This window comes from Manis pentadactyla, chromosome 2, assembly GCF_030020395.1.
Source record: "Manis pentadactyla isolate mManPen7 chromosome 2, mManPen7.hap1, whole genome shotgun sequence".
Taxonomy (NCBI): Eukaryota; Metazoa; Chordata; class Mammalia; order Pholidota; family Manidae; genus Manis; species Manis pentadactyla.
The window spans coordinates 172,946,057-172,970,078 of NC_080020.1; the positions used below are offsets into that span (position 1 = coordinate 172,946,057).

The following is a 24,022-nucleotide window of genomic DNA, read 5'->3' on the forward strand; positions in this document are numbered from 1 at the left end:
GGCACAAGAACAGACCCACAGACCAGTGGAACAGAATAGAGACTCCAGACATTAACCCAAACATATATGGTCAATTAACATATGATAAAGGAGCCATGGACATACAATGGGGAAATGACAGTCTCTTCAACAGATGGTGCTGGCAAAATTGGACAGCTATATGTAATAGAATGAAACTGGATCACTGTCTAACCCCATACACAAAAGTAAATTCGAAATGGGTCAAAGACCTGAATATAAGTCATGAAACCATAAAACTCTTAGAAAAAAACATAGGCAAAAATCTCTTGGACATAAACATGAGCGACTTCTTCATGAATATATCTCCCTGGGCAAGGGAAACAAAAGCAAAAATGAACAAGTGGGACTACATCAAGCTGAAAAGCTTCTGTACAGCAAAGGACACCATTGATAGAACAAAAAGGTACCCTACAGTATGGGAGAATATATTCCTAAATGACAGATCCGATAAAGGCTTGACATCTAAAATATATTAAGAGCTCATGCACCTCAACAAACAAAAAGCAAATAATCCAATTAAAAAATGGGCAGAGGAGCTGAACAGACAGTTCTCCAAAGAAGAAATTCAGGCTGCCAACAGACACATGAAAAGATGCTCCACATCTCTAGTTATCAGAGAAATGCAAATTAAAACCACAATGAGATATCACCTCACATCAGTAAGGATGGCTACCATCCAAAAGACAAACAAAAACAAATGTTGGCAAGGTTGTGGAGAAAGGGGAACCCTCCTACACTGCTGGTGTGAATGCAAATTAGTTCAACCATTATGGAAAGCAGTATGGAGGTTCCTCAAAAAGCTCAAAATAGACATACCATTTGACCCAGGAATTCCACTTTTAGGAATTTACCCTAAGAATGCAGCAGCCCAGTTTGAAAAAGACAGATGCACCCCTATGTTTATCGCAGCACTATTTACAATAGCCAAGAAATGGAAGCAACCTAAGTGTCCATCAGTAGATGAATGGATAAAGAAGATGTGGTACATATACACAATGGAATATTATTCAGCCATAAGAAGAAAACAAATCCTACCATTTGCAACAACATGGATGGAGCTAGAGAGTATTATGCTCAGTGAAATAAGCCAGGCAGAGAAAGACAAATACCAGTTTTGCTTTGTCGTTATACTCCACAAATGAGGGAAATCATTTGGTAGTTGTCTTTCTCTGCCTGACTTATTTCACTGAGCATAATACTCTCTAGCTCCATCCATGTTGTTGCAAATGGTAGGATTTGTTTCTTTCTTATGGCTGAATAGTACTCCATTGTGTATATGTACCACCTGTTCTTTATCCATTCATCTACTGATGGACACTTAGGTTACTTCCGTATCTTGGCTATTGTAAATAGTGCAGCAATGAACATAGGGGTGCATATGTCTTTTTGAATCAGAGAAGTTGTTTTCTTTGGGTAAATTCCTAGGAGTGGAATTCCTGGGTCAAATGGTGTTCCTATTTTTAGTTTTTTGAGGAACTTCCATATTGCTTTCCACAATGGTTGAACTAATTTACATTCCCACCAGCAGTGTAGGAGGGTTCCCCTTTCTCCGCATCCTCACCAGCATTTGTTGTTCCTAGTCTTTTCGATGCTGGTCATCCTAACTGGTGTGAGGTGATATCTCATTGTGGTTTTAATTTATATTTCCCTGATAATTAGCGATGTGGAGCAACTTCTCATGTGCCTGTTGACCATCTGAATTTCTTCTTTGAAGAATTTTCTGTTCATATCCTCTGCCCATTTTTTAATCGGGTTACTTGCTTTTTGGGTGTTGAGGCGTGTGAGTTCTTTATATATTTTGGATGTTAACCCCTTATCAGATATGTCATTTACAAATGTATTCTCCCATACTGTAGGATGCTTTTTTGTTCTGCTATTAGTGTCCATTGCTGTACAGAAGCTTTTTAGATTGATATAGTCCCATTTGTTCATTTTGCTTTTGTTTCCCTTGCCTGACGAGAAGCATTCAGGAAAAAGTTGCTCATGTTTATATTCAAGAAATACAGTGTTTATTTAAATAATAAGACTACTCTTTAAAGGAAAGGAATGACAAAAAAACAATTCAGTCTGGTTGGTTAGGTTTCTTCTAGAGATCTTACAGGTACCTTAGTAGTTGATGATGGTCTACATCTTGAGTTGAATAAAGGATTCCTTAGTGTTCATTTTGCTGTTATGCTTCATAGCTTACATATATGTGGATGTATCATTTGCATGTAATAAAAATTTTACAATAGCTTTCTAAAGAAAGGCTAAGTAGTAAATATGCCAAAACTAAAATGCCGCTGTGATCAATGCACTTTGGCATCCAGAGGGCATCTGTCCAGGTTGACAGCACTCTGCACTGGTTGGGAATGTAAGTCTTTCAGCCAGTTACAAATCATCCTAATGAAGCTGTCAACCAGCCTCCATTTGTCAGCCTTGTACACAAGGATATCGGGTTCCCTTTCTAAGTGCTCACCAACCATCTGTTTAGTATTTCTTCCAAGACTGCCAGGGATCAATGTCAGCTCTTTTGGGAAGGCATTTTATCCATATGTGTTCTCAGGAAACACCAAATGTTAACAACCCAAACATTGGAGATAAAGATTCATTGCTTCCTAAAGGATTCCAGATTAAAAAAAAAAAACAACTCTCTTATATGCTTCATGCTTTAATGCAATAGTCTGACTCCAATATTGATTTTTTTCTCCTTTCAATGTCTTAGAAAATAGACCAGAAAATGCAGCTGTTCATTGAGTTTGTCTTTGATAACTGCATTAACGTGATTTTCCTGTGGTGTTAAAACTAAACTCGAACCACTGTTGTTTTTATTACCTAAAGATTTTTAAAACAGAGACATTTATTTATTTCATCAACAGAAGCCATGGTCACAGATAATGTCAATTATTCCCTTTTTTAAAAATTTGAAGAATTTTTTAAGAGTTCAGAAAATCTATAAAGTTATTTGAAAACTGAGATTTAAAAAAAATTTCCTCATCAACTTCAGGAAAAATAATTTACATACTGTAAGGTGCATCACTGAAAGTATACATTCAGTGAGTTTTGAAAGTTGTATATGCCCACAACTCATCACCACAAACAAGATACAGAACATTTCCATCATCCCTGAAAGATTCCTTTTGCCCCTTTACACTCCATCTCTCCCTGATTCCCTGGCATATACCACTGATCACCCTTTTGTCTGTAGATTAGCATGCATTTTATATAAATGGAATCTTACACTACATACTTCTTTTATGTCTGACTTTTTTCATTCAGATTTTGAGATTCATCATGTTGTTGTTTATATCAGCCATTTCTTTTTATTGCTGAGTAGTATGAGCTTGGTTTTGTTCAACTCATTCACCTGTTAAGGGACGTTTCGGTTGTTTCCAGTTTTTGACTGTTGTGGCAAAAGCTGGTACAAATATCCATAAACAAATCTTTGTATGGGCAAAATGTTTTTATTTCTCTTGAGTCTTACTCTGTTTATGGTTCATCTTTTCCCCTCCATTTACATTCAGCCCATTTGTATTTCTTTAAAGTGTATCTCTCATACACAGCATATAATCCGGTCTTGCTTTTTACCCATTCTGCTCATTTCTGCCTTTTCTTTGGAGTGTATAGCCCATTAACATTTACTGTAAGTATTGATATGTTTGGATTTAGGTCTGTCATTTTATTGTGTGTCTTCTCTGGTTTTTGTTCACTTTTTCCCTGATTTCCCATTTTCTTTTAGATTATTAAATCTCTTTAGAATTCTGTTGATTTATTGTCCTTTAGCTATGTTTGCATTAATTTTTAGTCTGCACCCTTCTCTAGGGATGACATTACATATCCTTCACTTTCCACAGCCTACACAAATTCCATATAGACCCACTTTACAGAAAATGTAGAAGCCTCAAGATTACAGTACTTCACAGAAATTGTAGGGATTAAAATACATTTTTTTAACTTTAATATTTTTTTAACTTTTTACAGCTTACTTAGAATTAATATAGTACCATTTCAGGTAAAATACAACTATATGTCACACACACAGATATGCACTATCTTTTATGTTGCAGTTGTTACATGTATTCCATCTACATTATAAACTATACAAGATAGTACTATACATTTTGCTCTAAACAATCATGTGCATCTTAAAGAAACTAAGAGAAAAACAGTCTTGTAGATTTACCATTTGCAATATTCTCCATTCATTCCTAAAGACCCAAGTTTCCCTTGGATATCATTTCCTCTGGCTCAAAAAACTAATTTTTCTTGCAGTGTGGGTCTGGTGTTGACAAATTTCTTAGTAGTTATTAATCTAAAAATGTACATTTCACCTTTTTCTTGAAGGATATTTTTCTTCAATGCAGATGTATGGGATGGTAGGATTTTTTTCTCCATCATGTTAAAGATGCTCTTCTGTCTTCTGGCCTTCCGTGGTTTCTGATTAAAAGTCACAGTCCTTAAATCACTTTCCCCTGTATGTAAAGGATCATTTTTCTGGCTGCTTTCAATAATTTTCTCTTTATGTTTGGTTTTCAGCAGCTTTACGATGATGTGACTAGGCATGGATTTCTTGCTTGGGGTTCCCTGAGCTTTTTTTTTTTTTTTTTTTTTTTATCATTAATCTACAATTACATGAAGAACATTATGTTTACTAGGCTCCCACCTTCACCAAGTCCCCTGAGCTTTTTGAATCTGTAACAATACTGTACCCAATTCTGACATGGTTTTTTTTGCTCCACAACAAGCAATTTTCCTACATCCCCTTCAACTTAATTCTGACACTATCTACCTGGTGATAGCATCAGATCCCATAGCTTAAAGACTCAGTCCCATAATACTGCCCCTGAAAACCCCCCACTTCAAATACCAATCTCAAGTCTGGTCTGTCACCTATGCTTCTGACAGACCAGCTATAAATCAGAGAAGTTCCCATGACACCCTCCTAGGGTTCAGTTAATTTGCTAGAGTGTCTCACAGAACTCAGAGAAAGATTTCATTTACTAGATTACCAGATGATTAGAAAAGGATGTAACTCAGGAACAGCCCTATGGGAGAGATGCCTAGGACAAAGCACGTGGAAAGGGACAGGAATTTCCATGCCCTCTCCTGTCATGCCACTCTCCCCAAATCTTCATATATGCACCAATATGGAAACTCTCAGAAGCCCATCCTTATGGGTTTTTATGGAGTGTTCATTACATAGGCATGTGTGCTTACATCATAGGCCATCGGTGATTGGACTCTATCTCCAGCCCCTCTCCCCTCCAGGCCAGGGGGCTGAGATTGAAAGTTCCAGGACTCTAACCACATGGTTGGCCCCTCTGGCAGCCAGCTCCCATCCTTATGCTTTCCAAAACGCATGTCATTTACATAATAAAAGACATCTTTTTCACTTAGGAAATTCCAAGAGTTTTTAGGAGCTCTGTGCCAGAAACGGGGATGAAGACCAAATATGCTTCTTATCGTAAGTCACAATATCACAATCTATAAATGTATATCTTTCATCAGGTTTGGGAAATTTTCTGCCATTATTTCTTCAAATATTTTTTCTGTCTTGTTCCCTTTCTTTCCTCCTTCTGAGATTGGAACTACCCACATGTTAAACCTTTTTAAATTGTTCCGCAATTCCCTGTGATTTGATTTGTTTTGTGCAGACATTTTTCTTTCTCCAAATTATCTCCATTGATCTGAGAAAAATTCACTGAGTCTCATCTCTTATCTCCATTCTGCTGTTAAATCCATGTGGTGAATTTTTGCTCAGATATTGTATTTTTCAATTCTAAAATTTCCATTTGGTTCTTTTTTCATATTTTCTATTTCTCTGTTTATACTTCCTATCTTTTCATTCTTTATGAACATTTTCCATTCCTTCTTGAGCATAATTATAATTATGCTGCTTCAACATCTTTGATAAATCTAACCCCTTTATCATCTTGGGGTTTGCATCTATTGATTATATTTTCCTTTGACACTGGGTCACATTTTCTGACTCTCTGTATGCCAAAAAAACATTTGGATTGCATTCTGTGAATGTTACGATATAGAGATTCTGGATTCTATCACTCTGAAAAGTGTTTGGGCATACAATTTACAGTTTTGTTAGACTCAAACTGCAACCTGTCATGGCCTGCAGCTGTCAGGGACTCAGACCTCAGCTCCATTCTTTAAGCCCAAACTATGAGCTGCTTTCAGGTCACCCCTCACGTGTAGTGCAAGGGTCAACTAGGTGCCTAGACTGAGTGTAAACACATAATTTAGGATTCTCTGTTCTGACTTTTCTTCTTGGATTTCTTCATCACTCTCTGGAGGCTCTGTTTACCCCCAGGCTCCTTCCCACCCTAAAGCTAGTGGAAGACAGAGGTCTTTCTGTTGAAGTTTTAGCTGCCCACACTGCTGTGACTGAGGCCACCCTGAGGGCAATAGTGCAAAAAATGGGAAATTCATTCCTTGCTGGTCATTTCCTCTCCCAATGTACTTTTGTTTCAATTCCTCTCCCAAATGTACTTTTGTTCAATCTCCAGAGCCCTAAGGTAGTTGTTTATTTTTTCCCATATATTATTCAGAATTTACAGCTGTTATTTACAGAAAGATCAGTTTGTTGGATATTGGAACCTAACCAGACTAGAAGGCTCTTATTACTCACTCTTGATCAGTTTGGTTCTTTCTTCTTATCCCACTTCTATCTTATAATTCAGGTCAATGGGCTCTAGTTCTCTATCATTTCTCTCTGTCTTTAGGAGGTTATGACTTAAAGAAGTTCTTTTAATTCAATCCCAACTCTTCTCTCCTCCTCTCTCCCACTCAAAGTCAAAAGACAACTGAAAAACTAGGAGAAAGTATTTGCAATTTATATTTTTGCAGGAGGGAGGGAGAAGCTAATATCTCAAATATAAAAAGAACACTTAAAGATTGAGGGGAAAAAAGACCCAAAACCTTACAGAAAAATGGACAGAAGATATGAACAGACAATTCAAAAGATATTTTTGAATGGTCCTTAAACATATGTAAATATGCTCAGCCTCACTCATAACTAGCAAATTGGAAATTTAGGCTATACCCAATATATCACTTCCTACCTTTTAGATTTACAAAAGATAGGAAGTGTGACAGCACATTCTGTCAGTGAGGCTACACTACCACACCATGCTGGTAGAATGCACCATGGTACAGCCCTTTTGGAGGGGAATTTAACAATACCTAACAAACCACATATGCATTTATGGTAGACTCACCATTCTCACTTCTAGGAGTCCAATACCCTGAAGATTACACCTCCAACAATGCAAAACTGCACACACATACACAGGATCACAAAGTTGGTACGCAGTCTGAGTAGATACTTTGTTGTTTAGGACACGCTTTTTAGGACTTTCTTTGGTTTCTTTCTTCTTAAATTTCCCCTAATTCCCCCGTAAGTCTCATGTTCTTTCTTGGGGCCTCCTACTTTTATTTTTGCCTCAGAGCACATCTTTCTCTCAGTTCCCTTGGACCTTAAAGAGGCAAGGCTCCCTGGGGGCCTTGGGGCCATGAGTATAGGTTTAATGCCTTCCTAGTCCCATTTCCTCTACATTTAATCTCCTAAATAACCCATTTCCCTGTTCTCCTCTCCACCACAGTGCCTGTGAAACATGTTTCCCAATCATCTTTCCAGATTTGCACTGCAATTTACATTAACTATTTTGCTTATAGAATCTGCAACTAGTTTGTACAAAAAAAGAAGCCTTTTTAAATAACTTCTAAGTCAAGTGTTTCCCAAGTGAAACTATGCTTCATTCTGACATATCTCAATCCACAGCCATCAACCTCTTTTGCATATGGGTTGTTCTTTTTTTTCAATAAAATGAAAGTAGAGGTATTGAGTCCCATAAATAAAATATATTTTCTTGCTATTTATATCATATACTTTATTGAAGAGAAGAATGTCACACACACAAAAATAAAGGAAGAAATGGCACTGGCTTTTGGTGATAAAATGTTCACATGTGGACAGCTAGGAGGCAGCTTTTTAATCTTTCTTTCATCCTTATCATTGCATGTTGCTTTAAAGTCTACAGATTGCTTTCAGTTATCATCATTTTATACTCAAATGAATCCTAAGCCTAAGGGTTATTATCATTCCCACTTTACAGATGGAGAAATTGAGCTTAGAGAGATGAAGTGACTAGTCTTAGGTCACAGAGAAAGTAAGCAGCAGGCTGGCCATTATTAGTGCAGCACTTCCTGAGCTCCTGTTCTATTCCAGACACTGTGCTAGTGCTGGAGGCACAGAGGAGCACAAGGAGCTCAATCTGGTGCCCATAGCCATAGACACACCCTTCCTTAACCAAGACCCTTATGTCCTGCATCTGCAGGATCTTCTTTCTGCTTAGACTGGCCAGGGCAGGGCAAGTCATGCAACTCAGAACAGAATTGGCTGGCAGGGAATTTGTCACTCAGGGATGTTCCCACGGCTCCAGAGATGTACAGTGCAGCTTTTCCCATAGAGCAGACCCACCACCCAGTCACAGGCTTCTGCCCTTTTAGAAACACACAGGCCTAGAAAGAGAGATTCTACAAAGATTACTCTCCTAGTCAACAGTCGAGTCTCTCTTAGCCCACCTTAGGCTGCACCACTCCACCCTCTCCATAGAACTCCCAGGGTACTGAGTAGCTAGGCCTGGGAAGGAGGCATGTCTGCTACAAGCCAAGGGTCTCTTTCTGAGCCCTGCTCATGAGACTCCCACATTCCTCTTCTCTTCTTCCTCCCCTAACCACTGCCACCACAGAACACTAAAGCATGTGTGGGAGGCCTGGGCTTCCATGTGGGAACATGTGGGCATCCCATGAAAGCTACACAGCTGCTGGCACCTGCAAGCAAATATTTTTAAAGTACTAATCCAACGATTATTTAGGAGCCAAGAGCAGTAAAGGGAAGGAGAAAAGAAATGAGGGCTGGCTCTGCCCTGCCCAAATCTTGCACACTTCCCTAACGACAGCCTAAGCCTTGTAATAATGAAACCCACCCTTGTTAGAAGGAAGTGTAGTGACTGCCTGTTGTGACAGAGCATGCTCCTTTGGGGTTCTCATCCTTCATTCCAGCAGCTCTTATTCCTGTTCCTTGCTATTCCTCCAACATTACCAAGCCCATTCCCACTTCAGCATCTTTGAACTTGCTGAACAGTCTTCCCTCAAGTGTTTTCATGACTCACTCCTCTTTGTTCAAGCCTCTGCGCAACTCTTACCTTCTTAGAGAATGCTTCCCTTGCCAGCCCAGCTAAAAATTATCTCTTTCTCTCTCACACACACACACCCTTATCCTTCTTTATTTTTCTTCCTGGTATCTATCATTATCTGAGATTATGTTTTAATTCTTTATTGTCTGTTCTGCCACTAGAATGTAAGCCACAAAAGCAGAGAATTTGTCTCTTTCATTGTTGACACAATCAGTGCCTGGCTCACAGAAGGCACTAAATAAATAGGTATTTGAATGGAAGAGTAAATAAATAAATAAGTGAATGAATGAATGACAACATTTTACTCTCCCTGAGAAGAGTTCTGGAAAATAAATTTTCTCTGTCTCATTATAGTTCTAGTGATGTTTTATCCTCTCTTATAGATTGGGACCCCAAGAAGATGCTACCACGTGGCCCACCCACTCACCTCTCTGCAGAGTCCACACTGCCATAACACCTCTACCCCTGCCACCGCCTTTAAAGGGGCTTCTCCTTTTTCTCAGGATCACCTTCACAAATGAGGCAAATGAGCTCAGAAAGATAAGCTGGGCTGCCCCCAGTGTTGTGAGCTCCTAGAGATTATCCTCATTACCTTATTGATTTAAGGACAGTAGTTGAGTGACTGCATAGCTATTCCTGAGCAAATTTGGTCTGCACTGATTATGTATCCTAATTACATCATCAGAGCATCCTGTAGCTACTCCTATATTCAGAAAGGAGACAGCACTGATTACAGACCGACCCAGTAAGGCTAAGATGCTACAGTTCCATAGTTTCTGTGGTGGTTCTTGACCTTTTTGGGGTCACAGCACACTTTGGAGAATGATGAAAGCTAAGACCCTGTTCCCCTCGTCTACCCCACCAGAATATACCGACACACATACAGACGAAACTGTATACAATTTCAAGGGGTTCCCATGGAGGAAGCCCATCCATCATGCCCAAGGAGAGGCCACAGGAGGGTCATTTAGAAAGGAACAGGTATAGCCTACAGATCAAGGCCTTGTGGACTGGGCAGGTACATCATCTTCCTGGGCTTCTACTTTAAGCATTCTATGTCAAGGGAGAAATACAGCCATTATATGCATGGATGTGTATTAAAGTGTTAAATTCTTCCATTTTAAACACATCTCAATTTTTCTAACCCTGTTTGAGGGTTGAATTCTGAAAAGACTGCTTCAGGCATTACCTTACTTTCAATCATTTGGCTCCTTTAGTTTTTTCCCATTATTGTGGCCCTTCTGAAAAAGCTGAGAGCCTGGGAAAGGATGTACTGCTTGTGGCCACAGGGAGGCAGGATAAATCCAAAAACTGAACGTGAGTGCTTACTGCAGGTAGGCTGTGGTGAACCAGGCGGGTTACCCAGATACCCAGAGCATACTCACTCCCATACCCCTTCCATTCTGTACCCTCAGTGGGACTCAAGGGGATCCATCTCATTCAGTGCCCACTGCCCGGCCCACCAGTCAAGGCGGGAACTGTTTTTCAACATCTGAGAAGAGAGAAATGTTCTCCCCATTCCCTGGGTTTGGCATATTTAGTTGCATTTGTGAGGAACACAGCTGGGTGTTGGGGTTCTTACACGTGCTGCAGTGGAGGGCAAGTGATGAGTGGGAAAGGTTCAAAAAAGAAAAGCATGTTCTTATCCTATTAGAGCAATTCATTTTGTTGATAAGAGAAAAAGAAAAAAATGCCATTGGTTGGTCCTACCGCATAGCATTCATTACACAATCATCTCACTTCTTAGGCCTCACTATAACTCTGAAATAGGTTGTACTATCTTTACTTTGCCCTGTCACAGACTTAACTTTCAAGTCATAATTTAAGCCCTGGTCTTTCCACTACATGCCCCCAACTTACATAAACTCACAGAAAGAGAAGAAAACCCTTCAGAAGAAATATATTAACAAGTATAATTAGAATAGCCCAAATGAAGCCCACAGATACTCAGGGGGTCCTGATTAAAGCTGAATAAGGAAGCATAAAATAAGCATAACTTCCTGAACAAAGTCAGTTCTGAGTTGAATTCTGGGGGAGGAGTCGGCCATTAATTGACAGAGTAATAAAAGTTCTAAGGAAGGAAGGAAATCATGTGGCAAGGAGACTAAGTGAGTTGAAGCAGAAGAGTTACAGGAAGAAGTAAGGAGAGCTGAGGAGTAAGGAGCAATTGTTTATCTCAACAGGCATTTGCTAAGCTTCAGCTCCATGCAGGCCACTGAGTTAGGGGATGGGACGGGGAAAAAAACGGGAATGCAGGATCTCAACAGGTAGAGAGATAGGGAGGGAGGGCTGGAGTGGCCCAGAAGGGAAGGGTGGGGCGTTTGAGGAATGATAAGTAAGACCAAGTGGGACAGGATGAGTGAGGAGAATAAAGAAGATGGCAGCAAGAAGCCAGTATGTGCTCTTTAGCAAAGGAGGGATCTGATTAAATGACATCTTAGAAAAATTAACTAGTAATAGGACCCAAGTTGCTGGAGGAGAGGGTATGGAGTTTGATAAGACAGCTAAGAGGCTACCTGAGGCACAGGGCAAGAAATACCCAAACTGGTGAAAGAAAATGGGGAAAAAAGTTCTCCCTCTAGCATGTTCTGGTTTATACATTAATCTTTAGCTTGGACAATGTGACTGTCCTTGAGAAGCTGCTGACTCCCTTCTGAGCCTGCAGACCTGTAGTCAAACCTGAAGCACAGTGCCTCTGTGGAGATTACATGAGGACTTCAAAGGAAGAAGCTCTGCTCTGCACACTCCCAAAAACCTATGGCTGAAGTTGGAGGGAACCTCAGCAACGTGGATGGGATATCTGGTCATAGAGGTTCCATGTCTCTGCTTGGTTCTTCAGCTTTGCAGGATCAGAAAGTTAATTTTGTCATCACATTCTTGGAGATAGACTCCCCTTATCAAGACCAAAGTATAAGCCCCAGAATATTTTAGAGAAAGAACTATAACTGCCATTATCACCAAGGAGAGCAGAGACTTGACAAATGCATCCTGCCATTGGGACACACCACTGACCAGCACAGCCTCTCCTCTGAACCACACTTGGATATGCACTGCCAGCATGTCCCCCTGTTGTCCCCTTCTCAGCACTCCATTTCTGGCCAGCCCCCTCCCCTTCTAACTGATACATTCATTCTTTAGGTAAGCCAGTACCATCCATAGACTACAACCAAACTTTGCTTGGTCAGTAAGCCATCCTCCTTTCTTAAGGTAACTTTTTCATTGACCTCACCATTCTGTGTTGATTTTATAGTTCAGCTATCTGAGGAAACCCGTATTTTACTTACTTCCAGATTCTTGATGGGAGATAATTTTGCTAGTGGTCCCCTTATGCTGCCCATGGTAGAAGTTTCTAATCCTCTACCCTTTCCCTAGGAGAAGAAAAAGAAACACGTATTTCTCATCTGCAAAATTCTGTTGCTTGAATTCTAAGCAATATTATCCTCTCTCCTTTCTGAGATCCTTTGCTCCACTCCATTTCTTTAGTTGTGTATCTTCCTCCTTATGCTTTAATAATGATTTTGCTTCACTGAACTGGAGAGGTTCAGTCCTTTCCATACTTGTCACTCAAATATAAATCCAGGCTCCAAACTCAGAAAAATTAAACTACTTGTTTTGCCTGTGACTAAATAAGTAAGATGAGTGTTTCTCTTTACTTATAAAGAATATTTCTTTGGCAAAGACTTCATTCATACTTGTCACTGTAGTATCCTAAAACATGAGGGTTTGAGAAGGAATGGCCAAGAAAAACGTTGCTTTATACACTCCCTATGGGCAAAGAGTATTATATATTTTTGTACCCTGTATAATATTTCAGCTTCTAATGTATATAATACAGATGACTGTTCAGTGGAATGAATGAAATACTTAGCCAATGAATCCTCATAACTATTCATGGAAGATGGGAGAGCTTTAATCATACCAGTGGAAGGGATATGCACTTGGAGCCCCCTTTCAACCACAGAATAAGTCGCTAAATATAACATGAAGTCATCGAGGTCTCACCACACCTCCTCTCTGTGGGTACCGACACGCTGGACTGAAGCCCTTTGTTCCCCTCTGGAGAGTCTGCCACCTCTGCTGACTTGTCCTCAGGAATGTCGTTCTAGAAATAAACCAGCCTTCTCCCTGGGGTCCATGAGTCATACACAGAAGTTAATTCATTGGAGCAACTGGATTTTCTTAGGCTCTTTGTAAAAGTGTCTCAGAGACTCCCTCATGGTGAGGTGAAAAAAGTCAGGTTCTTCAGTTTCTTTCCATCTCTTGCTTCACTTCCTCTCTCAGTGCTTCCTCCACCCCCTTATTGGCTTTCACTGGCGACCTTTACCTGCAAACCCAGACCCCAGTTCATAAACTAGGAATGCCTTAAGCAGGAAGTAGACCAGAGAAGCCTCACCACCCCCTGTACCCAGCTCCATTCATTCAGATTTGGAATCAAATCAAACACCACCAGACCATGCCCATCTTCTCGGCTGGTAATCACACCTATGAGATACAGCACACCAATGACAAATTAGTGTAATCTACATCAGAAGGTGGCGCCCAGGAGTTCATCATTTTGTTTCTTTCCGTCTTTTTATTTTTTATAATAGAAGTAATAACTGAATACATTTTCACTATGAAACAACAACAAAACTGAAGTCCCCCTTGTTAACTAAGTAATTAACTTGCATTGTTATATTAATTTTTGACTGGTTTACTATTCTAGACTGTTTTCTAAATACAGGAAATATATGATTACAGTAAAACTCAAACAGTTATGAAAGTATGAATAATAAAAAGGGAACATATTACAGAACTCTGCCCCATTTCCCCTCCTATCCACTTTTAACAATTTGATGGTAGCCTTCCCAACCTTGGTAAAGGCAAATATATATGTATGTATGTACTTAGGCCAATAGTTTTGTTTTTATGTAAGTGGGTTTATACTACTCATCTATTTTATTCACTTACTATCTCCTAGTTTTCCATGTCAATACATTTAGCTTTGCTTTGTTAACAGCTGAATAATATTTCATAGGCTGAGCACACCTCAATTTATTTAAACATTCCCCAATTGACAGACATTTTAATCACTTCCAGTTTAGGGTTTTGGTTATTTGTTATTACAACAATGCTGTATTGAACATCACTGTGTTTGTCTCTGTGTACTTTCTAAGAATGTCTCTAGGCTAGAGGTAGAATTGACGAATCAAAAGATGGGTATTTTTAAAAGTTTGTATTTTTCAAAATTCATAATTAAAGAATTAAACACTTTATCCACTATTCCCCTTCCTTCTACAGAGAGTTCTACCCTGGGAACCGACTTTGACCTTCAGACTATAGACAATGATATTGTCAGCATGGAGATTTTCTTCAAAGCCTGGCTACATAACAGTGGAACAGACCAAGAACATATCCATCTTCTTCTTCCTTCACGGTGTTTGAGCAACATTTCCAGAGCCAGAGATAATTCAAGTACACACCTCCCAAAAGACATATTATATAGGCTATGATTATCCTAGTCTAGGATTAAGACTGTAGATTGGTGAGTCATCAGAATACAAAGTAGTTGAGATTTAGGGATTGGAGAAGGCTGTCCACTGTAAGCATAAGGAGTAAGAAAAGAATTTCTAAAAAATGACCACAGGTAAAAAACTGAACCTAATTAAACCCAGACAGCAAGGTCCAAATAGTTTAGGAGCAAAGGCTTTTAGGTACCTAAATAATAGGGTAGCACCACACTACAAAAAAGCACAATGAATAGTATGTTTTTCTCAAGTTTTTCATTTTAATGTGGTAGATATTATTGATATTATAATTTGAGGCATGCTGGTAACCACAATATCAACAGGGTCTGTGAGGATAAGAAAGAACCAAGATTAAGAAGAGGTTTTATGGATAGGAAGACACCAAACTGGGGGGAACTAAAGCATTCACAGAGGCAGGCCCTATGCAAGTCACCTAGTACCTTAATACCATATTCACAAAGTATGTTCTGGCAAGTGTGGAAGCCAAGAGATCAGTCCAGTACCTGGGCATGCCAACAAGGTTCTGGATGTTATTCTGGCTGGCAGTCATACTGAGTTCCAGGTTAATCAGATGGGAGAGAAAAGGCCATTTCTATTCTCCCATCCCACTTGAAGGCTGGCTCAAAACCCAGGGTGGCAGGGCCTGCAAATGGGCCCATGAGTATAGTCAGCTACACTGAGCTTGGAAAACCTATCTCCTTAGGGCCCAGCTCCAAAGGGAAAGGACCAAGGTGTATCTTTCCCCTTTATGGGTGGGAGTTCAATGAGAAAAACGGGAACAAACTTCACCCTCAAAGTGGGAGACATACTGTGGTCTGTCCTTTCTGGGGATAGCCTTCGGTCTTAATCCTCCTGCTCCTTTCCCCACTTCAACCTAAAGCCTGGGATGCCTTTGACAATTTACCCTGATTTTAACCTATCTCTCCTTTCTGTGTAAACTCTTCTTCCTGGAACCTCCTTCCTGCTCCTTTAGTCCAAGGCACATAGTACCAATTCCTCCATCCCATCCTCTGGAAGCCATTTCTTATGTATTTGCTCCCAAGCATTATGTTAACTCCTTGCCTTGCATTGTCCCATCTCATCTTCACACAACACCACAGAGCAAGTGCTGTTGCCATGTGTCATTGAGTCTAAGATGCTCTCAATGATAAGATACACTGTTATTTTACACACCACCAAGAAAGAAAATCCCTGCCAATTAAGTATGTCACATGCTTTCTCATCACTTAGAAATACTATTTTATCCTTACTGAGAAAGCTTTTTTAGATTAGAATAGTATGTAAGGGTTAAGATTGTCTTCCTGGCCAGTGGTGATTGTAAGACACATATAGAGATGTTAGCATGTGGAAAAAAAAAATGTGTTTTAGAATAATTAAATACAATATTATCCCTCTTTTGCAGATGAGAAAACTGAGACTTTAAGAAACTAAGCATTTTCTTAAAGGCTGCCTAGAAAGTTAATAGCAGCGCCAGAATTTGAAGTCAGGCAACTCCAGAGCCCGCTCTTAGCCCTTAAGATCAGAATTCTGTATTTTGTACATTTGACTACTCTCAGCCTAGAGAACAGTTCTTATCTGCCTCCAGAGCCTGAGCCATAACCTACTATGCAGGCTGCCTTGTACTGAACACTTCTCTTGTTAGGAGGGCTGGGACCTCTAAAGCCAGCAGTCCCTGCACCCAGCCTTTCTTCAACTGTTGCACAGCATTTGCCCGTGGTTGTCAGGATAATTTCTCTACTCTTCCATGGCTTTCAGCACCAGGGTCAGAGCCAGAACATTTATCTCCCTCCGCAGTCGTGCTTTGGAAATCCACAGGTCTTCAGGGCTCATGGTAGAACTTAGATCCAGATTGGTCAGCGCTTCTGCTGGGGAGGTCTTCCCTGGAATCCAGTTGCTCAGGCACAGTTGAGATATGAGGAGAATAGGCCTCCTATAGGGTGAGTGGGACCCACCTGAGAGTTTACACAACCACAATAAAGACCATTTTTACCCACTGTTGAAAAAAGCTATGCATTGCCACGTGTGTGAATTTCTGGAAATGTGGCTCACTACAAAAATTGAAACAAACAAAAAACCCTGAGCTCCCCTACTTTAGAATCTTTTCAGGAATGCTCCTCAGATGTTCACTGACTCCTCCTCATAAGGTTCTCCACCCTCCACCTCCTTCTGTAGATGCTTCCCTCAGAGACCTCCTCCCAAAAGAGAGCGCAGTCAGCTTCAGATGAGTGTCTTCTAATTTCTTGGGTCTGGAATCTGCCACCTCTGCAACTGGTTTCTGGGTGATAAGAGGCATACATAGTTCTGGGTTTGAGTCCTGCTAAAACAGCTTTACCCACTTTGGAACACGACTGAGACCACAATTCCAGTAGTTCTCAGCCCTAAACTGAGGAATCACATGGGAAACTTTTTTTTATTAAGGTGTTATTGATATATGCTCTTATGAAGGTTTCACATGAAAAAACAATGTGGTTACTACATTTACCCATATTATCAAGTCCCCACCCATACCCCAATGCAGTCACTGTCCATCAGTGTAGTAAGACGCCACAGATTCACTGTTTGCCTTCTCTGTGCTACACTGTTTTCCCCGTGATCCCCCACACCATGTGTACTAAACATAATACCACATGGGAAACTTTTAAAAAATACCACTATCTGGGTTCCATTCCCAGAGATCCTGATTTCATTGGTGTGAGGTAGGGCCCAGACAACAGTATCTTTTCAGAGTTTCCTGGGTAATTCTTATTGCAACCAGAGTTGAGGATATAAGCCAGATGAATGCAGCTGTCCAGTCCTAAAGCCCAGACTCCCAACAGTGGAGAAGTCAGGCACAGAGGAAATGAGGAGAAGCTGGGGTCCTAGGCAAAGTCCCTCCTGCTGACTTCTGGGGCTCTGGGACACACCAGGCCAAGAACTGCCTCACCTAGAATTAATGTCTAGGTCTCATTGTTTACCCCAAGGGGACCAACTGGATCTCACCTCTCCCATCCTATTTTTTCTGCATTATTTCTAGTTTCATTTTCACCTCATGTGCAATTTAATTTCATTAAATCACTAACATCACCTACTACCCTTCTCACAAGTACTTGTAAGTTTGTTAGCAGTATTCACCTTGGTATATATTTTATCAGAAAACTTTGTAATACCAAGGATTCAAGCCTAGTACAAAAGTATCATACACTGTGGCATGTGAACCTAAATACAGAAGAATATAAATAAATAGCTCATACCTAGCCGAAGCCCCCACCAGAACTGTTGTATGGTGCCACAGTGATGCTCCAAGGCCCAGGAAGTTCTGTACTTGGGTTTCTTTGAGGAATTAAAAAATAAACCATTTCAGGAACTTAATCCTCCCCCTCCCCCGAATGTCCCTAGAAGAGCCCACAGAGAAATAGCAGCTGTCAGCTGACAGCCTAACTTCTGCTTTCCTGCTCTTCCTTCATCTGACATGTAGTCTTGCCAAAACTTAGCCACAAGGAAGCAACAGAGGCAAGATTTCCTTCTGTGATTGCAAAGGGTTAGCTGCTTCCTCTGAAGAGGCTAATGTTCCTCTCAGACTGGATCACAAGCCAGATCTCTCACTATGTGGCAACTCCTCAGCCAGCCCAAAGTAAAACAAGTGAAAATTGTTCATAACCAAAAAATAAGTTAACTACTGTGTAGAGCAACACTGTAGGTTCCAGACCTGCTGTGCCTTCCCAAACCAATCATACTTTCCTCTTTACATTCCCCTGCCTCCTCCCAGCCCTTATTTGCCTGGTGGAGGTGGAATGGGAGGCAGATGTTGTCTCTTAATCGCATACCCTGAGATAACTTGTGACAAACAATCCCTCCCCACAATGCCATTTTTATTGTAGTGTGCCTGAAATGTGATCTCCAAGAGCGACTTCTCAGCCCATCCCTGCTCCCTGGCACAGCTGATGGCTCCTTGCGAATGGATGACCCCAAAGGAGATTTCAGCACACTCTACCAGATGGCTTCCCAGTCATCAGCCTCTCCTTACAAGCTCCGGGTGGTCAAGTATGGTCCAAGGGAACCTCCCAATCCATGCAAATGCTTATTCTTAGCAGTTCCAGAAAGGAAGTCCAGAGATAGAGGGCATCTCCAAGTGTCAGACAGGTGGGAATCAGTTCCAAAGCATCAGCTGCAGGTATGGGTGTGAGAAAGCAAGGTCAGACCATGAAGATTACGGGCAGGTGGTGGCGGTGGGAAAGTGAGGTTAGGCCATAGAGGTGATGGGCAGGTGGTGGCAGATGCTCTTCAGTAGGACATCCTGAGGTCTGGATAAGGGTTGGAAATCCAGAAAGTCTGTGAATGCATAGAAAAACAAGATCAGCAGAAAGGTGTTTATCCATTTAGCAAATGTTTGTTGAATACCTACTGTGTTTAGGCATCAGGACAGAGATCTGACCTTCAGCCAGCAAGTAGTACGTAGGACCTAGCCTACCCTCGCATTTCTCTAAGTACTAGAATTCCCACTTCCAGGAGAACCAGTTTTAAGGTAGAATTAGCAATGATGGCAAAGACCACTTTTACTGCTTCCTCATACCCATGCATTAAGTATCTGAGTAAGCTTGTACGTGGGTTTGTGATCATGGATGTTTTGAGGAAGGCCTCTTCTTAAATGGATCCTCTGTCAGTACCTGGCACAGAAGAGCTAGGACTGGGGCACAGATGTTCAGCACATTATTGTGTTTTATGGTTGCTGTAGCAGGGATGTTATGGAAGTGTGTTCAGAGAAGTCACTTGGCATGGAAAGAGCTCAGGACAAGCTAATATCCATCAGAGTCTTGAGCCCTCTTGATGGCTGCTTCATTCATTGATTAACAGGCTTTGAGAAACTGCTGTATGCCAGATACCTCACCAGGTGCTGGCCATCCTAAGGTGAATCATTCACAGGCCCTAACCTAAAGGACTTCATAATAAGGGCTTAGACTTAAGCTGAATTTAAGTTGATCTGGGTCAAGGTTCTAGATATCACTGAAGAGCCTTTTACTGCTCTTGTCTCTTCCCAGGGCTCTGCAATCCAGCGGGATCTGCGAGTCACTGACATACGGGCTCCCGTTCATCCTCAGACCCACAAGCTGTTGGCAGCTGGACTGGGATGAGCTAGAGACAAATCAGCAGCATTTCCATGCCTTGTGTCACTGCCTGCTGGTGAGTGCCCACCCCCCAGGGAAGGGAGAGGACGAGTGTCGTGGTACCAGCCACAGAAAAGCAGCTGACTTAATCTTGCCCTGATCCCAGACCTGTCCCAGGCCTCGAGAGGAAACGGGAAATACTCTGAACTGTAGACCAACTATGACTTGTCTTCGTTGGTTTCATGCCATAAAGAAAAATTCCTGAATTCAGTTATATGACACTGAACTTGAAAATCCCTGACTTTGTACATTTAAATGGAAACACAGAATATTCTATAAGTAACTATATTTTAAAACCTATCTTCTTCCTAAGACTCAGCTGGACATTATGGTTCATTTAGGTGAAGAGCACCTAGTCTGTGCCAGACATTTTACTAAGCCCTAGGTATTCAGTGTAGCAGACATTATCTTTGGCCTCAAGAAGTTTACTCTCTAATGGAAGAGACAGAATTAAACATATACATTCTTAATTGTGAGAAGCTTATGAAAGAAAAGAAGAGGCTGCTACAGGAGAGCCTTTCAGTGAAAATGACATTTAAACTGAGACCTGCTAGATGCTAGATGAATAGGAATTAGTCAGATGAAGGGTGGTGGGAAGAACATTCCAGGCGCAGGGGAAGACATGTGCCAAGACACCAAGTCGTGAAAGAGCTGAGAGAAGAATCAAGAACGGAAAGGCCAAAGAGAAGAATCAAGAACAGAAAGACTATCATGACTGAAACAGAGAGCAAGGGGAGAGAGCCAAAAGGTGGAGTTGGAGAAGTGAGCAGAAGTCAAATCATGCCAAGCTTTGTAGGCCAAATAAAGGACTTAAGGAAAGAAATCCTGAGAAACAGTATCACCTATTTCTGTTTTTACAAGATTACTTATGCCAAAATTTGGAAACAACTGGCAGAAGCAAGAATGGAAGCAAGAAAATGAGGTAGGAGGACATGATAGTAATCTAGGCAACAGATGATGGTAGCTAATAAACTATACTTCAATTTAAAAAATTATATATAGCAATTGACTAGCTCTGAAGAATGAAACTTCTCAGAGAGCCAGAATAGATACACTTTTGGAAAAGCAAAGAGGTGCAGTACAACAATATGGGCAGTCAAATCATGGAACGTGGACTCAATCCAGTCTCTACCACTTCGTAGGCAGTGTAACATGGATAAGGCAGTAATTAAAGAGTGTAGATTTTGGTTTCAAATAGATCCAGGTCCAAATCCTGCTCCTGATACCTTAGAAAAGTTATACTGAACCCCTTGAGACTTTAAATCCCACTGTCTGTACATTGGCGATAAGCAGGCCTGTCTTGCTGGACTTATGCTCAACAAATGGTTAACTAGTATTATTAAGTGATATCTGTTCTTCAGTGGAAATACATTTTATGATGTCATTCACCTAAAGAGCAAGCCTTGGAACTTAAGTAACCTAGCTGTACCATATAAGGTTTTTTCCAACAAAAATACTGACTGGGAAAGAAAAGAGAGAGATGATGGTGGCTTGGGCCAGAGTGTTGGAAGTCAAGATGAGAAAAGTAAACCAATTAAAGAAATATTTTAGAGGAAGAGTCAGAACTTGGTGAAGGGTTTGAGGTAGAGAGTGAGGAAGAGGAGAGTATCAAGCAACTGCTTGGTTTCTGGTTCGTACAACTAAGTGAATACCATTTCCTGAAATGTAAAAAATAAGAGAGCACATACATGAAACAGCACTGCAACACTTTGAAAGCAAAGTCAGGCAACAGCTGCAAATATAACCCTAGGACAGGGGTAACTGCTAATGGATATAAAATAATAGTTTGACCTAGTAGGATATGGATGATCAAGGCAGCACAGCAATGTCTCTTTCACTATCAGAGACAGACTTCTTTTTTCCTGTTTCAAAGCCCACACTCCATTTTAGGTCCACCCACTGAGTTCCTGTTTCCTATCTGAAGAACACCCATCTCCTGTCTTTGCAGAGCACAGATATGTCCTGACTGTTAGAGTCCAACAGCTCAGTGTGCTATTTACTCCACCCAATTCCTCAGGATCTCAGAGATGCTACATCACTCAGGAGGAATTTATCTCATGCAGCTTCAATACTTTCTTATAGTATAATATTTAAAACAGATATTTGTATTTTGATACACTGCTAGAGGGAGTATAAACTTTCTGGAAAGTGATACCCTTCCACACTTTAATTCCACTGCTGGGAATATAGCCCAAGAAAACAACCAGAAAAGGGAGCAAAGATATTAATAAGCATGTTTATCTCAGGGTTATTTACAATAGTAAAAAATAGGAAACAACCTAAATGTCCTGAATAGAGGAATGGTTAAAAAGAAATAGGGGAAAGGCTATAGGACCAGTAAGTCACCCAAAACAATGAAATACTATGTAGCCATTAAAAATAAGGATGAGAAAGACTATTCCCTTCCATCCTGGCTTACATGCATAAGATCAGAGTCTCCCTGACTTTGAACTTGAGGTTTGAGCATCTATATTTATTAGTTCAGCAAATATTCATTGAGTACTATGTCCTAGGGGGGCCACAGAGATCTCTTCTTCATACACCTCTCTCATGGAAACTGACAAGTATGTGGTGAACCCATACTAACAGATACACATTTTGGGGAGCACTAAGTGCTAGTCACTGAACCAAGTACTTTCCATAAATATACCTCATTTGATCCTCACAATAATTCTGTGAGCTAGGGATTGTTGTCCCTATTTTTACAGACAGAGAAGACTGAAGTCTAAAGAGATCAAGTGACTTACTAAAGGTCACACAGCTATAAAAGTGACCAACTCAGAATTTGAACTTAGTTCTGTTGACCACAAAGCCCATATCTTTAACTTTCTAAACTGCCTATTCCCAGTGTAGCCAGATGAAAACCAGTCACAGCACTGAGGCCAAGTCTCCCTTCACGTAATACCCTGTCTGTACTTTACCAGACTGGAATTCACTTAAAGTAACTGAGTAGTTGTCACAGCTCCTCACCCACTTTGTACTACTATTCTCACTGTTCATTCCACCCCATCCAGATTAAAGGCCACTCTCCTTTTTTTGAAAGAGAGAAGCAAAATGTTAGTTAGTTGGCTCTGCCCTCTTGCATTTCATGTGACATCTCCAAGCAGCAAAAAGCCTGAAAGGCAGTGTGTTACAGAGAGACAAATTCTTCACAAGCCTCCACTCATTCATTCAACAAGTATTTTTGGAGTACCTGCAAGGTAACAAGGTGTAGAGTTTTAACCTTCCTGATCTTATTTTTGTAAGTTTTCGGCACTTCTTTAACTCCATTCTTTGTTTTCTATTCTTTCTCATACCTTTTTCATATCTTCTTTTAAAATCTGGTGCCCTCAGCTACTCTCTTGCCTTCTGTTTCTCATTGTGATGTTTCCCCCAGCTAACTTCTCATTCTAACTTCTGCCTTTCTGTTAATAGCAGCATCACCACTGTCTACTCACCCAGGCTTGAAACCTCAGTCATTTTCAGCCTTCTCACTCCTTACACCCACTTCATCACCAAGTCATATCAGTTTCCTTCTCATAACATGAGTTGTAACTGTCCTTTCCTTCCCATTCATTCCCTCTGCTCGTTCTCACCAAGACTTCTTTAGTAAACTACTAACTAGCTTCTGTACCTACAATCTCTCCCTCTTTGAATGTGCGCTGCTCGATAGGCCAGACTGATCTCCTTGAAACATTCCCCTGGCTTTCAGTGGTGCCTGGACCCCATGACTTAACCCTTGACTGTTGCATCCCCATGGCATCTATTGTATCTCCTCTCCATTCTTCTTATCACTACGCTAGTTCAGGCTCTTTTTACCTCTTTCCTTTCATATTTAAACTGCCTCTTGTCTCAATGCCATTAGTATTTCCCCTTCTCAACCCATTTTACATACTGCCACCAGCTTAATCTTGAAACACAGCACTGATTGTTCAGCTTAAATTATGGATGGCTATTGATCATTCTTTGAAGTGCATATTCCTTAGCCAAGTATTCAAATTCCAGTCCTGTCTCTAATTATTCCCCTTCCTGCACTATACACTCCAGCCAAATTAATATACACTTTAAGTTGCCCTTTGTTTGAACCTTTGTTCATGTTGTCCCTTCTCCTATCTCCATGTGTTCAAATCCTACCCCATCCTGAGAGACTCAGCTCAAATGGTGCTTCTGGAGTGAGAACTTT

At 40.7% G+C, this 24,022-nt stretch overlaps 1 protein-coding gene across 1 annotated transcript in view; it reads left to right on the plus strand.

Annotated features, from left to right (window-relative positions):
* The window catches only part of M1AP (meiosis 1 associated protein), a 90,116-nt gene that overhangs the window by 54,939 nt on the left and 11,155 nt on the right, over nucleotides 1-24,022 (plus strand). Inside the window, exons 5-7 of the mRNA XM_057497067.1 lie at nucleotides 14,493-14,666; nucleotides 18,577-18,739; nucleotides 19,735-19,876. Of these exons, the coding sequence (XP_057353050.1) occupies nucleotides 14,493-14,666; nucleotides 18,577-18,739; nucleotides 19,735-19,876 (479 nt within the window). The remainder of the gene's footprint in view (nucleotides 1-14,492; nucleotides 14,667-18,576; nucleotides 18,740-19,734; nucleotides 19,877-24,022) is intronic.